This window comes from Eptesicus fuscus, chromosome 4 (assembly GCF_027574615.1).
Source record: "Eptesicus fuscus isolate TK198812 chromosome 4, DD_ASM_mEF_20220401, whole genome shotgun sequence".
Lineage (NCBI taxonomy): Eukaryota > Metazoa > Chordata > Mammalia > Chiroptera > Vespertilionidae > Eptesicus > Eptesicus fuscus.
This window is the reverse complement of record NC_072476.1, coordinates 32147829-32166318: the sequence shown is the minus strand read 5'-3', so window position 1 is coordinate 32166318 and position 18490 is coordinate 32147829. Positions and strand designations below refer to the sequence as shown.

General features: G+C 44.0%; 1 protein-coding gene across 7 annotated transcripts in view; it reads left to right on the top strand.

Annotated features, from left to right (window-relative positions):
* The window catches only part of CUX1 (cut like homeobox 1), a 355467-nt gene that overhangs the window by 186433 nt on the left and 150544 nt on the right, over nucleotides 1–18490 (top strand). For all 7 annotated transcript variants that reach the window (XM_054714870.1, XM_054714869.1, XM_054714868.1 and 4 more), the window contains one exon: nucleotides 12349–12427. In XM_054714870.1, coding sequence (XP_054570845.1) covers nucleotides 12349–12427 — 79 coding nt within the window. The remainder of the gene's footprint in view (nucleotides 1–12348; nucleotides 12428–18490) is intronic.

The following is an 18490-nucleotide window of genomic DNA, read 5'->3' as shown; positions in this document are numbered from 1 at the left end:
CTTATTTGTGCATTCATTGGTTGATTCTTGTATGTGCCCTGACAGGCGATCAAACCCACAACTTTGGTGTATCAGGATGACGTTCTAACCAACTGAGCTGCCTGGCCAGAGCCTACGCTGCATTGCCTTTATAACCAAAACTTTCCTGTGGAATTGGTCCTTTCTGCTTTGAGCAGTGTAGGGCTTTCCAGTAAGTTCTGTTCAGTTCTCTGTGATGGGGAGTATCATAGACATGATTCTTCCTCACTGAACTCCATCTGAGTGTCACAAATCACAAAGGAACGTGACTTTAAGAAACAAAGCCAGTGATGAGTGGGCTCCCCTGCCCGTTAGCAGCCTCTCTTCTCTCTACGTTGTTCCAGAGGTGACCTGGGTGCTGGGAGAGGGGCTCCCTCCACACCGGGTCTTCTCTGCTTTCCCCATAGGGCTCTCACAGTGGCAGGATGACTACTTGCCAAAGGTTAAGTAAACCTATACTTAGAGGAGAATTACTGGCTCTGCTCCTGTGATCTTCATACAGAAAATATGCCTGTTCCTTTTACACGTCTGTATTCGGATAAAATTAGAACTCCGAAGCTGTGGCCCCGTCCTGTTTTGGACAGGACCTTGATCATTCTTTGTTGACTTCTAGTATTCCATGTGGCTCTTCAAGTCATGTTTTGCTCTTGAAAGAATTCTGCAGCCAGACAGTGAGACAAAACTTCTCTCATATCCTTGCAGCTCTTGCTGATCCTTATTGGCCTGTAGTCCAGCAGAGTGCATCGATTTGAAAATTCTGTTAATGGGCCATGTTTATTTCTAAATCATTAGCTTGTAAATTCCCAGAGCATAGTGGGTTGTTGATTGCACCATTGCCACCGTGGTATCTTAAATGTTGTTTAAGTGTCTGTCCCCCAAGACTTTAATCATTTTGCCTTTCTGCTTGGTTTGATAGCAAAGGGGAACAATTTATGGTGTCGTGGAAAGAAAATGCTGGATTGGATTTTTTGAAAAAGGTTACTGATGTTTTACTCAGTCTCTATAGACTCCATACTGTATTGAATACTTGATATGGGAGATTCTCCATTTTATTTTCATGACACCTCAGCATGGAATTCCCACCTCAGAGGGAATTATTCACCAAACTGATGAAGACACCAAGGCATGAAGAGTTTAAGTAACCCACCTTCAGGTCATTCAGCAAGCAGGGCTGGATTCAAACCCAAGCCTTTGTTCCTTCAAAGCACATGTTCTTTCCACTGACCGCATAGCCTCAGGCCCCATGCCCAGCCTCAATGCAGTGTGCTGGGCATCATCATATCCTTGGTGGGGGCTTCTTATCCTTGCTTAGAGGCCTGGTTCTGAGTAAATTGGTCGGTTTCTACATCTGAGAAGTGGTGTTGCCATATGGCAGCTCCTTCACCATTCACAGCAACCAAGATATGTTCTCCCCACTTGCAGACAAAGGAATTGAGGTACAGAGAGGTTAATTCAGTGGCTGAGGTACTATTCCTATGTTTGTGCTGGAGCTGGGACTCAAGCCCGCTTTTCCGACATTGTATCCAGGCTCTTGGCCCTAAGTGGCACTGCCCTGCCTGTGCCTGGCAAGGCTCAGGCAACTCCCTGGAAAGATGAGCCTTTCCCATTTCAGAGTACGTAGCAGTATGGCAGGACCAGTCTTCCTGTGTCATACGTTTTTGGTGATTCCAGAGCCTTTGGAAGAAGTCCCACTATTGTCTGTATCTGTGCCTCATAGCTGGTGTGACAAGGCACTCTGTGTGTGTCCTGTGGGCCTAGACTAGCTGGGCAGCGCTGGGGCCCCTGCAGCAGCCTGCTTGGTGTACCTCAGTGTGCAAATGAAAGATCCTTTCATTGTGAAATGGGTGTGCAACATTTGTGGCACACAGACCGGGGTCACCCTCAGGGAGGCTTTGGAGTCACCAGTGTACAAACAGCATTCAGTAGTAAAAGCTGCTGCAAGGATAGTCCCTGCCCACCAAGTGCTAGGCCCAGTTGTAGGCACTTTGCACACATTCCTTTTTTTTTAAATTGAATAAATCTTTATTGTTCAGATTATTACAATTGTTCCTCTTTTTCCCCCATATCTCCCCTCCACCCGGTTCCTACCCCACCCTCTGTCCTTACACCCCCCCCCCACTGTCCTCATCCATAGGTGTACGATTTTTGTCCAGTCTCTTCCTGCACCCCCCACACCCTTTTCCCCTGAAAATTGTCAGTCCACTCCCTTTCTATGCCCCTGTTTCTATTATATTCACCAATTTATTCTGTTCATCACATTTTTTTATTCACTTGATTTTTATATTCACTTGTTGATAGATATATATTTGTTGTTCTTAATTTTTATCTTTACCTTTTTTTCTTCTTCCTCTTCTTAAAGAATACCTTTCAGCATTTCATATAATACTGGTTTGGTGGTGATGAACTCCTTTAGCTTTTTCTTATCTGTGAAGCTCTTTCTCTGACCTTCAATTTTGAATGATAGCTTTTCTGGGTAGAGTAATCTTGGTTGTAGGTTCTTGCTATTCATCACTTTGAATATTTCTTGTTACTCCCGTCTGGCCTGCATAGTTTCTGTTGAGAATTCTGCTGACAGTCGTATGGGTGCTCCCTTGTACGTAACTAACTTCTCTTGTTGCTTTTAATATTCTCTCTTTGTCTTTTGCTCTTGGCATTTTAATTATGATGTGTCTTGGTGTGGTCATCTTTGGATTCCTTTTGTTTGGGGTTCTGTGCACTTCCTGGACTTGTAAGTCTATTTCTTTCACCAGGTCGGGGAAGTTTTCAGTCATTATTTCTTCAAATAGGTTTTCAGTATCTTGCTCTCTCTCTTCTTCTGGCACCCCCATAATTCAGATGTTGGTACGCTTGAAGTTGTCCCAGAGACTCCTTACACTATCTTCATATTTTTGGATTCTTTTTTCTTTTTGCTTTTCCAGTTGAGTGTTTTTTGCTTCTTTGTATTTCAAATCTTTGACTTGATTCTTGTGATCCTCTAGTCTGCTGTTAGATCTCTGTATAATATTTTTTATTTTAGTCAGTGTATGCTTAATTTCTAGTTGGTCCTTTTTCATATCCTCGAGGATCTCACTAAATTTATCGGCCTTTTCTAGAAAATTCTTGAAAAAACTTATAACCATGGTTTTGAACTCTATATCCAGTTGTTTGCTTTCTTCCATTTCTTTCATTTGTGATCTGTTTCTTTGTCTCCACATTTTGGCTGCTTCCCTGAGTTGATGGAGTAGCTTTGTGTGCTAGGTGTCCTATAGGGCCCAGCCTCCCCAGTTACCTGAGGTGGACACTCTTGGTGCACCCCTTTGTGGGCTGTGTGCACAGTCTTATTGTAGTTAAGCCTTGATTGTTGTTGATATCACTGGGAGGAATTGACCTCCAGGCCAATTGGTTGTGAGGATCAGCTGTGTCTACGCTGGGAGAACTGTGCTGGAGACACCCTTATGGGAGAAGACTTGCAAAAGCCTCTGTGCTCAGCTTGAATGGGGCGGAGTCTCAGGGTGGAGCAGACAGCATTGGTTTCCCGTCAGCCCTGCCCTATTGGGCCCCTGTGTCTCAGTGTCCCATGGTAATCTCTGCAAGCACCTCTGAGAGAAAGCCGCCCTCGATATTCGCCTGCTGCCAGACAGTCCAGTTTCTCTGCAATGTGTCTGGGTCCCCAGAGTCTTGCCCGGAACTGGAGTTCAGCGCAGTCGGGAGCTTTTGTCTCCCTCCCACTTGAGAAAGCCAACCGCATACTCAGTTGCCAGCCCTCTCTGCACGCGCACCTCTGTATCTCTGCCTCCTACAGCTCCTCTGAGTCTTAGTGTGTTTTTTTCTTTCCTTCGAGTTGTAGAATTTCCACTCAGCCAGCCTTCCTGTGGTTCTGGATGATGTACATTTTGTCTTTTAGTTGTAGTTTTGAAATTGTTGTGCGAGGCAGCAGTTTAGGTGTTTACCTATGCCGCCATCTTGGTTTCTCCGCACACATTTCTTTTTAATACAGAAGTCCCCCTTTATCTGCCATTTCATTTTTTATGGTTTCAATTACGTGAGGCCAACCACACAAAAAAAATATTAAATGAAAAAGTCCAGAAATAAACAATTTAAATTTTTCACCCTTTGAATAGCATGCGCATCATCCTGCTCCATCCCGCCCTAGCCTTGGATCATCCCTTTGTCCAGCATCTGCACACTGTAGATGCCCCACCCATTACGTTAGTCACTTAGTAGCTGTCTTGGTTATCAGCTCAACTGCTGCAGAATCTCGGTGCTTATGTTCAAGTAAACCTTATTTGACTTATCAGAACACATTCGCATAACTTTTACTACAGTGTATTGTTAACAATTGTTCTATTTTACTATTAGTTGTTGTTGGTAATATCTTACTTGCCTAATTTATATATTAAACTTTATCATAGATATGTATGTGTAGGAAAAAAGCATGGTGTGTATGGGGTCGGTACTATTCACCGTTTCAGACATCTATGAGGGTCTTGGAACATACCCCCGAGAATATGGGGAGGGAGGGATACTTACCAAAAGCCCATGAAGAGGTCTTATTTTTCTCCACTTTAGAGATCACATCACCTGGCTAGTTCATCCCCAGCCCTGAAGCCCCTCCCTTTTCTGTCCCCTGCTAATGCTGCCTCGCCAGGGTTCTCTTATTCTGACAAGAGCAGTTTGCTCTTCCCTAAACTAGATCAGAACTTGGTTGTCATGACTTCCCACTTTTCAGACTAGACTAAACTCTGGTGGTTAGTAAAAGCTTTTTGTAAAGCTTTTAATTATAGGAAACTGCCCTTTCCACTCTGATCTTCTAAAGTAATCAATGCTACAGAATTCAACAGTGAGTTTCAAGTAATTCCTTGGCCTAGGCAGCCTTCTCTGCCTGGAACCGACTCTTGCTCATTCATAGACATTTCCCAGACAGCCTCCTGTGCAAGTTAAGACCTGGGGGCTGGGGACAGAGAGAAAGGAAGGTGCCGCTGCCCTGGCCTGGAACAGACCACGGAGATGTTGAGAAGAAGCTTGTGGACATGAGTCATCATCATGCAGTGTGAGAAGTGGGCAAAGAGGGATTTCCAAAGTGCTCAGGCGGCACAAGGATCAAGTGACCAGCGGTGCCTGGGGAAGTCTGGGGGACACCACAAAGGAGGCGTCCCCTAGACTGACTCATAAAGGGAGAACGGGTTTCCCTGTGCTTGGGGTGAAGGGCAGAGGACCTAGGGCATAAAGCCCTGGAGGCATGAAGAGCATGGCGTGTTGAGGGGACCAAGACTTGGAGTAGAAAAGCATGGTCAGTTGGCAGCGTAAGCAAGGGCCATGTGGGGAAGGGTTCTGGAGCCCCAGCCTAAGGGCTCCTCTAACTGGCTTGTAGTCTGGGAGTGACGGAAATCGTTAGAGCTCTAATGACCAGGGCCACTGTGAAGGACACATTGTGCTCTGTGGTAAGGAGAGATCCACTGGGTCCTGGTCTGTAGTGTTCACAGTGGAAATCCTGGGGATCTTCAATTAAGGCTGAAGCATCAAAGAAGGGAAAGAGATTTTAATTCTGAAATCTGATTTCTGAAGCCAAACAAGCAGGATTTCTTGTTTGACTGGTGGTTAGGGCTGGGGGGAAAAGAGGATTTACACATCTGTAAATATACTACTTTGTCCTTATTTCAATTCTAAGCAAAATCTCTTCCAGTTAAAATTCAGGCTTGTACCTGTTCTCCCCAGATTTCCTTCCTCTGCAGAAAACTGGAGACTCTTATTGAAAATTCGAATAACAACCCCCACAGCCTCAAACCCAGTCATGCTCTGAGTTATAGGTGGGTGAGGGGTTTTCTACAGGGTTTTCTATCATTTTAAGACATAAGCGTACCCCTAAAAAATTGTAACAACCCATTGTAAATTCTGTTTAAGAGAGTCTTATTAACAGGTTAATTCTTTTAAAAATGGCAGTTTCTTTTGTACAATAGCTGATGCTTTGACTGGATTCTCCTCTAACTGACCCTCTGAGATTTAGATGCTTAATTTAGACATATTTGCATGATGTTTCTCCTAAATACATCATAGGTCAATAATTATCCCAACACTGAAAACTAGCTCATGAATAGCTCCGCACTATTGTCACATCTTCTGTCTCATGCAATTCTCCCAGGGTTCCTACAAGGCAAGCATTCTTGTCATTCCCTTTCCCTAGACATAGAAAATAAAATTCGAAGAGACAGAGGGTACATAGCTGGCTCAATATTTGAAAATGCATGATGGAGCCATGTCTTAAATCCAGTCTTCTGATTTCCAACCCTGTGCCCTTTTTACTTTGTCATGCCATCCTCCCCCTGCCCTGCCCCTGGCAAAAATAATCAAGCTGTAAAACAAACAAAAATCCTTTGGCCTTCATGATATTGCTTGTTTATTCATTTTTCCTTTGTGCTTTCTTCTTAGAGATGTGACTGTCTCTTAGGATTTGAATTAGACTCCTTTACTAGATCGTGCTGCAGTAACAAGCAACCCCAATCTCAGTGGCCTATGGCAATGAAAGATTATTACACATTCATATCACATGTGGCTGTGGATTGAGGGCAACAGCTCTGGGCCCATGTGTTGTCTTCATTCCAGAGCTCAGTGGAAGAAGAAGCTCCTATCAGGTCATGCTGTTCTTGCAGCAGAGAGAGAAAGTGCAATGGCTGAACCACACAGTCATTCTTAAATCTTAAACTCAGACATGGCATGTGGCACGGTCACTTGTACTCCATTGATCAAAGCAATTCACGCAATCAGGCCTGATATCAGTGGGGCAGGAGAGCACCCATGTGGAAGGTGCTGTAAACACCATAAGTCACATGGTAGTGGACAGAGATGTGCAATGCCTCCTACAGGGAGAGTGGACAGTGGTTGGGAGCAGTAATTCAACGTTACACATGACTCCCCAAACTCCACAGTGCAACTCTGCTGGCACCCAAATGGTTGGGCACTTTCTTACCCCTTCTAAATCTCAGGGGTCTTGCAATTTATTTCCATGAACTTGGTCTCCAAACACAGCCTCTAAATTTTCATACCACTGTAATCAAATATTGAGATTTAGAACCTTTATATAGACCTTTATTTTTTAATTTAATTGATGTTATAGAAAAACCAAACTTAGGATTATAATGTGATGTTGCTGGACAGTCAAGTATTGGATCCAGAAAACTTGCAGTAGAAACCCCTGGGCATCTTGCTAGAGTAAGGACATAGCTCACTACACAGAGTCCCCTCCCCTCTCCCCCTCCCCTCCCCCCCCAGGTGTGTGCCTTGTGCTGGCTCCAGCCAAGTGGCTGTTGTCATATCAGCACATGAAACAAATGCTTACTGAACAAAGGACTCTTTACATAGTAAGCATTTTCATAAAGATTTAAAACTGGATACCTTAACCATTTGCTCACTTGTTGACCAATTTAGATAAATTTTTATTCACATGTAAAAATATAGTGAACACCCACTATGTACTAGTCTTTGGGAAGTAAGGCCATTGAGGCAAAAGCATAGTTTGGGCTTTCAAGGAATTTAGGATCTCCTAAGGGAGCATTATCTGCAGTTCCGGAGCAATCCCATATGGTGATGGGAGTGGCAGCAGCAGAGAGATGGATCAGCTGAGCCTCAAGGATCAGAGGAACATTCCTAGGAGGCGCCTTCCAGGCTGTGGGGAAATTGCTCATGTATTCAGGGAACTGGGAGTAACCCGGGTGTGGCTGGAGTGTGAGGTGTGGCAGGAGGAGAGGCTGATCCTTGGAGCAGAACAGGTTTTATCCAGGGCCAGTGCCTGAGTAGTCAGAGCTTCTCCAGATCTGTCCCAGTCCTGCCACCTGTCCTTGCCCTTTTTCAAAATGGCTTTAAGGGAGGGGAAATGGTAGGCAGAATGTCTACCTGAGGCTGTCTTTGCACATTAAATAGCCAGAATGTCTAACTTCAGGTCCTACTTTTAACCGTCTGTACCTTAAAACCTCACCCCAAACCTCTTTCCCTCATATGAGGGGCTGTCACGATGAGCCCTGGCTCACCATCTCAAAGGCAGGCAACACCTGGGCCCAACCACCTAGCGCAGGGAGGTGTAGAGAGAGGGTGGAGGGCATAAAGATGAGGATGATACTCCATTTCCACCTAATTCACAGACTGATAAGGGGACAGACAGGGCTCTACTTCCCAGGCTTCACCAGAGGAGAGCTCTTGCACATGACAGAGTCACTTCCCTGTCCAAGCTATGAGTTCATCTAACCACCCAGCCCTGGGAGGCAGGTGCGGCCGATCTGCCTGGCTCCAGAACCCACCTTCCTCCCTCCAAACTCAGAACCCTGCCAGCAGGAGGAAACCCGGCTCACACATTCTGGGAGAGGTGGGGCTCACACTGGGCCTCAAAACATGGATAGGTCTTCAGCAGGCAGAGATGCAAGTGAAGGGCATTCAAGTAAATGAACACACAGAAGTAGGATGTCCCAGGTGACAGCAAGGGAAATCCCACCACAGAGAAGAGGGAGCTGACAGAGACAGACCAATACCCAAACTCCAAGGCCTGGGCCTGGACATGGGGAGGAGTCAAAAGAGTGAACAAGCATAGAAAGTATTGAAATTCCCAGAATCAAATACTTCAGGGTTTGAAAATCTTATAAGAGGAATGGAGGGACCTCATCAAGTAGAACCTCAACCACATAGAGTACTCATCACCTCTCTTAAGAAACCTCATAGTTCAGTTGCTTAATGAATTAATTAAACTCATTGGCCCAGCCTTGTTCTCTTAGAATTGGGTTTGAATTTTCTTACATTTGTGGAAAAGGGAACAGAAAGAGGGCTCAGAATCATGGTCCCTGTATTAATTTGCTAGGGCTGCTGTAACAAGGTACCACCAAGTGAGTGACTTAAAAACAGACATTTATATCTCACAGTTCTGGAAACCAGAAAGCCAAGATCAAGGTGTTGGTCTGATTGGGTCATTCTGAGTACTGTGAAGGGGAATCTGTTTCAAGCCTGATCTTTGGTGGTCCCTGACTTGTGTACACATCACCCCAATCTCTACCTTCATGTTCAGAGAGTTTTCCCTGTGTGAGTGATGGTCTCCGTGTCTAAATTTCCCCTTTTTATAAAGACACAGTCATATTGGATTAGGTCCCACGCTAATGACCTCATTTTAAACTTGATCACCTGCAAATACCCTTTTTCCAAATAAGGTTACATTCATGGGTATTGGGCGGAGGCACAGTTCAACCCATAACAGTTCCCAAATGTGCTGTGTAGATTGCCAATCCCCTCCTTCATGTCCCACCAACACAGACAGGAAATTGAAGATGGCGTTTCAGGATCCTTCCAGATCCCATCCTTTGTCCATCACAGAGGGGCAACCACCCTTTGTATACTCAGTCAGAATCCCTGGGTAGTGAGGCCCTCTGTGTCGAGAGATACGGAGAGCAGCCAGAGCATCTGCCCTGCTTTCTGGGCAGACACTCTGCTCCCCATGGGCATACGCTCTCAGGTGAGAGAAAGACGCAGCACACTGGTGTGTTCCAGACATCTGGAGAGGCAGCTCCTTATCCATTATTACTCACAACGTCTACAAGGGTGGGCAAAAGCAGGTTTACAGTTCATGTGGAAAAAGATATGGAGGTTATGATTATTACAATAGCTCACAGCTGTAAACCTACTTTTGCCTACCCCTGTGTGTGTATATGGTGGTTAACTACAGTTGAAATAGTACTCTTAAGACATTTTCCAAAATTTGTAATAGATATTGTAAAAGATTTATGATACATTAGTGAAAGAAAGCACAATATGAAATTTTGCATATGGTTTGATTTCAAACACACACGTTTTTAATAGCTTTATTGAGATATAACTCACATATTTAAAGTCTGCAGTTCATTGACTTTTACTATATTCATGAAGTTGTGCAACCATCATCACAATCAGTTGTAGAATATTTCACTACTCCAAAAAGAAACCCTGTACCCCTTAGCTGTCATACTGCAAACCCCCATCCTCCCTGCCCCCAGCCCTAGACAACCACTAATCTACCTTCTGTCTCTATAGTTTTTCTCTATCCCTACATTTCATACAACTGTATGTATATGTGTGTGTGTGTGTGTGTGTGTGTGTGTGTGTGTGTGTGTGTATATATATATATATATATATATATATATATATATATTTAAAATATATTTTATTGATTTTTTACAGAGAGGAAGGGAGAGGGATAGAGAGTTAGAAACATCGATGAGAGAGAAACATTGATCAGCTGCCTCTTGCACACCCCCTACTGGGGATTTACCCGCAACCAAGGTACATGCCCTTGACCGGAATTGAACCTGGGACCCTTGAGTCCGAAGGCTGATGCTCTATCCACTGAGCCAAACCTGTTAGGGCTGTATGTATATTTTAATTAGAGAAAAAAAAAATTGAACGGAACTGCAGACCAGACAGGGGATGACTTTTACCAGTGAATAGCAGAATTACAATTTTAATTTTCTTCCCTTTATTTTGGGTATTTTTCTAATTACACAATGAGCATGAATTGCTAATCAAAGGGGAAACATTTTATTTTTAAAATAAAGAGAACTAATCCTATTTAAGTAGTCCTCATGGATTATTTTGAAAACTTGACCTAAATCATAATCTTATTTTACGGGGGCAAATGTGTCCAAGTTCCAAACAACTGACTTCAAATAGCAAATTTGGATTCAGTATGTTAGAGATGGAAATGTTGCATTGCTCTGGTTTGCTCTGCACTGGATTTCCCAAGACCTGGCCCCCGGTAGCCTTGCATCCCACTCCTCAGGGTCTTCCCATCCTTAATCAGGTGATCTCTCTCAACCTTCAACAAATTGTTGCTTGTCTCAGGTGAGAGACCCTGTAATTAAACCACATCCTTTTGCCTCTTTAATAACATTGGAGACAGAGAGTATAATTCTGTGAGGGGACGGAAGGAATATATAATTTAGTGTCCTTTTCCTGAGCCAGTATGAACTTCGTGCATGTAGCATCTTGCATGCTTCAGGTGTAAAAAGTGATCTGTTGTCTCAGTTAGTGCGTTATGTGAGCAAAATACATACTGAATCTATCTAACAGTCAGAGGCTCTTTGGATCTGTGTCTAGCATACTTGGTATTTCCAGATTCACATTTCTTTGATTAATAGACTTTACGCTGGAGGGAAATAAGCTTAGCTGGGTGAGGTTCATGAGACAAATTGGTCCTAGCCACCATCACAGAAACTTATCTGTTGCCTTAGCTAGAAACCTGGGCTTCATCCTTGACTCGCCTGGTTCCTCTGTGCCTCACATCAGCTCATTGGGACCCTAATCTTTCTAATTGGCCTCCTCTCCTTCAATCCCCACCCCAGCTGCCCTGTACATTACTCATCTGGGCAAAGGCAGCAGCCTCTGAATGGTTGCCTCCTTTCTGCCCATTCCTGACCAGACAATGAAGTTCATCCTCCACATGCTCTGATGGTGCTTCATGATCTAACCCCCTCACCTGTCCGGTCTTGCCACCCACCAGTCCTCCCCATGTGTCCACGTTCCCACCTCAGCAGACTCCCATATTCCCTGGCATATTAGAGCCCCATCATGGGTTCTTAACCTGGATTCCATGGACAGGATATGTGAGTGTCCTAAAATAGAATGCATAATTGTGTGTTTGGTGTGTGTGTGTGTGTGTGTGTGTGTGTGTGTACAGGGGGAGGGGTGATATATTTCTAGGAGGACAATCCTTGGCTTTCATAAAATTCTTAAAGATGATCTATGAATCCCCCGATTTAAGAACTGTATTCTGGGTGTTTGAACATGTTCTTCCCCTTTCATGTAGTATCTCACCTTTCCACCCTGGTGGACAGCTCCCAAGGACCATGCAAACACCACCTACTTTCCTACTTGATGTCCCTTTCTTGTGGCCCCATGGCTCTGCTTACCCAGCACTTTCCCGGCTGGGATTTCATTACTTGTTTACATACTTGCTGTCCCTTTCTGCAGCACAATGTCCAACACAGTGTCCAGTCAACTCTTAGTAAATACTGGCAGAAGAAGGAAAGGGACCAGGAAGGGCACTGGGCCATTTTCTCTATGGAAAGCCCACAATCAGTTGGGTGATGGGACAGTGTTGCTAATGGCTTCATCTCAGAGCGCTGCCCCTGACTTGTGTACCCTCAGGAGGTGAGCCCATGGATTTGTCCTCTTTGGTATGCTTACAGACATTTCCTCTAAGAGACTGCAGGCCCAGCTGTCAGGCATCTACATGGAGAAATCTGAGTTCCATTTGCCGTGAGAATTTACTAGATGCGTAATGATTTTTAAATTACCTCTTGACAAATTTTGAGCTCTTTGTTTTTCTTTTCTTCCATTCCCTTTCAGATTGATGCACTGAGTAAACGAAGCAAAGAAGCTGAGGCAGCCTTCTTGAATGTCTACAAAAGATTGATTGATGTTCCAGGTAAGTCCATGCACTGATAACCCCCCCAGTGGGCATTGTTTCTGGAGAGTTGGTGGGTTTCAGGCTTATTCTTCTCAGCTTTCCTAAGAGAATTACACCATCAATGGCAAGAAACCAATGAGTTCTGGGAATTCTCCAAAACCCAGACTTTGGGTAGGTATGGAAATTAGATGCACTTGTGTTAAAGTCATCACATAACCTCTAGTGAATACTTTTGCAAATAAGGAAACTCAAATCGGTGGGGCCACCTTTAGCTTTGGTATAAAATGCTGCACAATTTACAGAGAAGAAATAGAACCTGTGGAGTGCTGTGCAGATGTCGTGGATGTTCGTGCTTCTGGGCTGGTTGATTGCACATTCAGGAATAGCCCTAATAGGGTACCTCGAATACCTCATTCCCCTCCCAGGTCATCCAGGGAGCCAGTAACCTCTGGTCACATTTTTCACTTAAAGTTTATAGACAAGGGCAAGTGGTAGCCCAATTAGCTACAACCAAGTACTGTGTGTGGATTACTGACATGACTAGAACTACTTTAACAAAGCAAAAGAGCTACAGGTCTCCTTTATATCTGAATTTGCATTCTAATTCAGGTCTCCTGTGAGCTTTCTGTTCCATTTGGAAGCTGGGATTAAAAGAGGTCACCCCATGCTAGGTCTTTGTTGTAAGGTCTTTGTCACATTGCTTTTCCTGTCTGGACCTCAGTTTTCTCATCTTTGAAATGGAAGAGTGTAAGGGAACAGCCTTGTGGTAGAGAATGGTTTTCTTTGTTCTAAACTTTTGCTGTCATAGGAGCTTATCCAGCACTTAGTTCCAAATTCTGGCTTTTTTACTTTCTGCAAGAGTTTGTAACCAACTGGGGGTTCCCCGAAGACTGGCTGAGGCTCATTAAAAGGCTTCTTCACAGCAAATGGGTCATTGGATGCCTATGGTGTGGCCTTTTCTCAGGTACTGGCACCTCGGTGGTCCCACTGGCATAGTCTTATGCAAATGCAAGTTTTACATTGATGACTTAGTTGAAAGGAGTCTGGCTTGTTTCATCTTTGCCAAAGACCCAGAGCCTTTTGCTCCTGTTTTCTAAATAAACTACACTCTCCTTTTTTAAAGTCCAGCTTTTACTTAGGTTTTTCCTTAGTGAAGTTTCTCAGATGGGCAGCCACTTTAACAAATTGTTGGGTTTCTTTTTCTGCCATTATTTTCCATCCTAATTTCTCATAGAAAAAAATGAGAACATATTTTTCATCAATGATCTCCACCTGAGCAGACCTTATTCATGTCCGTATATTATTTTTATAGAATTTTTATCATACTCTGGGCACATATTTACATTCTGCTTTTTTCACTTAACATTATACCATCAGCATTTTTCCCATTGGTGATATTCTTTGTAATTATCATCTTTGGCTGCAGAATTAAAGTTTGCAATTTCAACTTAAGATGATAGGAGCAAATAATGTTCGATGTTTTCTGTAATAAAAGTCAATCAAGTCCATCTGTATGCCACATAGATCACTTTTACCCACATCCCAGGTATTTCTTTCTTACACCTGCTGTGGTCTGACAGTTCTCACAAGTTCTTTGAGAAGCATGAGTGGAGCTGGGAGCACTCTACCTGTGTTTTGAAGTCCTGCTGCTGAGATGAAGTAATCTTGCGGCTGAGCTTTACAGGAAGGGCTTGGTCAATAGCGTTGCATTTACTGACAGTCACACCGTTATGGGAGTCAGATGCCTTAACTGTCTGTGCTTCAGACTTCAGTCCCGCCAAACCCAGAAATATTGGTGGGGTGCATTAAGTCTTCTAGTTTCAAGAAACATCAACTCACACTATTTCAGAAAACTACAGGAAGCTCTTGGGAATAATGAGACTGGTATTTCAGGTTTGTGCCATGTGGCCCAGCTCCAGAAGCCAGGAAGAGCCAACCAGCCACCCCAGGAGAGGCAGAGCCAGAGTCCCAGGCCTTGGAGACTGGCACAGTAACCTGACTGAACCAGTCCCCACTTGCCACCTCTTCCAGAAATTTTATTTATTTGTGAGTTTTCTTGTTTCTTATCTGCTGGTCCTACTCGAATGAAAGCTCCTTGAGGAAAGCCTGTGTTTTCACTCTATGCCCAGCACCTGGAGCAGGACCTGGCATACCACAGGTGTGACATGTTGAAGGACACAATGAGTCCATCAACCAAGGGCCACACTGGAGTCCTCCAGAGCCGAATTGGCCAAAGGTCACATCAGTAGCTCTGAAAGCTTTATCTCTGTCCAGTTCTCCCTTTTGCGTGTCAGCTTGCATATCCAGCAGCCTCCTGGACATATTCTCTGGGATGGCTGAAGGGTACCCTGAAACCACCCAGTGTGTCCAGAGGAAATCTTCTTACTGAGTTCCTTCTCTTGGGGAGCTGCACCATCTTCTACCCAGCTGCACATGCCAAGCACTGAGTCACCAAGTCCCAGCCATTCTTCCTTCAGAATGTTCTCGACTCCATCCACTTCTCTCCATCCCAACTTCTGCCCTCCACTTGCAATTCAGGCCTCCCCCTCATGTCTACAGTATTGTGACGCCAGGCTTTGTGCTTGCAGGGTTGCCTCCTTCTAGCCCATTCTCCAGACGGCCGGCAAGCCAGGCCCCTTCTCAGCTCAACTCATCTCACTCCTGGGGTGAACTTGTTGAGACACTGCTTCCTGACCTCCCAGGTTTGGCTCAGGTGTGCCCTTCTCACACACACATGCCCCGCTCCCAGCAGCCTGTGTTCCCTGTTACAACTACTTGGGACTCGGCTGTTTTCCTTTCTGGCTGGGCAGAGTGGCTGGAGAATGTGGTCTTGTCCCTAATTATTTCTCTAGTGTCTACCCCAGTGCCTGCCATGTAGCAGAAACTCCATAAATATTTGTCAAATGAATTAATGGATCAAATTATTTCTTCAAATGTTTTCTGAGGTTTTTTGGTCTCAGGCTTTAATTGTGAAGTTGACACTTTCCACTGAGGGAGAGCACGCTGGAGCATTCTAATGACCTCAATGGCAAGAGAACAGAATGTATCTTTCCTTGACTTGGGGCCGTTTAATAATTCTTTGAACTCTCATTTTGCTTCATGTCACTCTATAAAGATTTACCTGCCTGCACAGACATTTATATGACACTTAGCATTTGGGGTTCATCAGACCAGCATATGCACTTCAGAGGCCTTGGGCTTTGTGGCTGGTACTGACATCCAAAAGCTGTGTTTGGTTCAGTAGCTGTCCTGATGGCATCCCAAGCTTTACGCACTCAGCACAAAGCATGGGATCTCCCTCCACTCCCACCCATTCCCGCCTGCCTCCTCTCCTTCAGTGGTGTGACTCAGCTCTTCCCTCTTCTTCATCGTCCACAGTCAGTATCCCAAAGTTATTTTTCCTCTCAAAAGCTCCTTCTTATTAAAGACACTTAATCAACATTTAAATACACACTCATCCTGATGAGTCCTCTGAATAGTTAAACTAGTTAAGATCTGATGTATGTGTTCTTTCTCATTTGCTACCAGATTGCTCTGCATTCCCTAATTAATTTCAGAGTATTTTAAGATGCTTTTTATTATAAATATTCTGCTACTTTAGCCAAAGCACACTCTCCTTCCACACTGCTCTGACCCTTGTTCCCTGGAATTTCTTAGTCGGCACCTTAGACACGGTCCCCTTGCTATGTCTCTGAGTTACAGCACTAGGGCAGTGAGCAAAGCAATCAGATAACTTCCTGTTCTCGTGGACTTTAGAGTCTGGTGGGAATGTGGGCATTAAAAAGTAATTACACAAGTAATTATTGAATTTTAGGTGTGGTAAGTGCTTGGAAGGCAGAGCTCATTGGGCATAAGAGTATAGAATGGGTAGGATTGGGCAGGCTCAAAGGCGGATGCCCTGGAGCAGTGAGCTTGTGAACAAGAAGCGGAGAGGGCAGTAAGGAGTGGCCAGGCACTACATTGTCCAAACGAAGACGCTGGCAGTAGTCAATAGTTACGCCTGAGTAAAGGGCATACACCAGTGTGGTCACCCAGCTGCAAAGGCAGATAGAGGCCTTGTAAATTATGTGAAGGGTTCTGGACAACAGACAAACCATTAATGAGGTTTAAGCAGAGCAGTGACATGATCATGTCTGTATAATAAAAAAGTCATCCTGACTGCAATTTGGACAACAGATTTGGAAAGAAGTCCAAGGTGATGTGGGAAGAGAGAGATGAGGTAACTAGGTTTCAGGTGGCAGGAGTGAAGTTGGAGAGAAATGGATGGATGTCAGCTATATGTAGGAGGTAGAGAGGATGGTTGAAAAGTGTCGAGGGCAGCTTTAGCCCAGAACTCAGTTAACACAGTGTTATTTCCTCCATCTGTGGTAACAATACTTGTTTATGTGGTTTACTTGTTTACATGTCTTTCAAAATTAAAAGGAAGACCAATAAAACGTTTGGAGAATCAGCCTCCCATTTCTAATTCTAATTGAAAATTAGAATTGTTTTAATTGAAAATGTTCTTTGACTTTATTGTCAGCATCATAGCAGTAAGAGGGAAGTTTTGAATTCATAAATAAGTTATAATTTTATGCCTTTAATCTAGATGGCTTCACCTGTCCATTTTATCTCAGACTAGATTTTTATATCATAACTAGAGGCCCAGTGCACAGATTCTTGCACCAGTGAGGTCCCTCGGCCTGGCCTGCACCCTCTCACAATCCGGGACCCCTTGGGGGATGTCGGACTGCCGGTTTCGGCTTTATTCCCACAGGCCAGGCTGAGGGACCCCACTGGTGCACGAATTCATGCATATAAGATCTTTGCATATAAGATCTTTGATTAATCTCTTCCCGCCCTCCTTCCTTCCCTCTTGAGATTCCATGCCTGTGTATTGAGTGTTTGCCCCCTGGTGGTTAGTGCATGTCATAGCTATTGGTCAAGTGGTCAAAATGGTCACTTAGGCCTTTATATAGAGAGATGTATATGATCAGCAGGAATAGCTTAAACTTGCAAATATTTAAATTTTTTACTTTAATACACCTCTGGTTGAGATTTATACTTACTAATTTGCTAACAGTTAGTCATGAGGTAAAGCATTCTAGCCATCTGCCAACAACATGACTTAATAAGGACACTTGGGTGAAGCACGCCCTTCCCCCCTACCCTCCTAGATGGGGAGTTCCTCTAATCAGGAGGCCAGTGTCTTGCTTTGGAATCTATATTTGTGGGTGAGAGCAGAGTTCAGTGACTATCTGTTAACAACAGTGATGCAAGAAAGGATTCAAAGTGTGTTGTTTAATTAGTCATTTTCACGCATTCCCTGGGCCAGCACTTGCCTGCAGTTCATTGTGTGCCAGGCACTGGACTGTGCACTTAAGATACAAATGTAGGTGAAACTTGGCCCCAGCCTTCCCTCAGGTTCCCTTCTATTTGGGTACTGTACTTTTGAGAAAATATTCCATAATTAAACAGGTTAAAAAAGCAGCTTCCATCCCTTACTGTAATGAAGTAAGGAATAAATATCTCTGCTCTTAAAATGTGACCCTCTCAGATAGCTGGAAATATTCTGGAATGACCTCCTTAAAGACTCTTACATAGCTGAAATTTTACTGTGCTCTGAGCATAGTTATGATGGCATGCATAATCTGCCAGAAATTAACCTTGTGTGGGTGACTTACTCTTGTTCTTGATACTTTTCAGATTTTTTACAATAAGCATGCATTTATTTCAACAATCGAGGGAAGAGCTTAAATAAGTAAAATACTCAACTTGCCATCTTAGTTTCTGAATAGGCCTTATTAATGGATTGCAGATAACTTAAGCAGTGGTCATTTGAGTATTTGTCCACATTTAGTAATCTCTATAAATTATTTGTTCCAGAAACATCTCAGTAATCGTTTTTGTTTGTCTGTTTTTAAGTTCCTAGAAAGGAGAAAAGGAGACAGAGTTGGTGGAGCTGCCACCTGTGCATTGGTATTGCAGAACTCTGCTTTGGTTGCAGCATTCATGGAAGAACCTCTTTGCAAGTTCTCCTGGCCTCTGTCTGTGCCCCTTTCCCCCCCCCGCCCCCATATAAAGAGAATCATCTTTCACTCC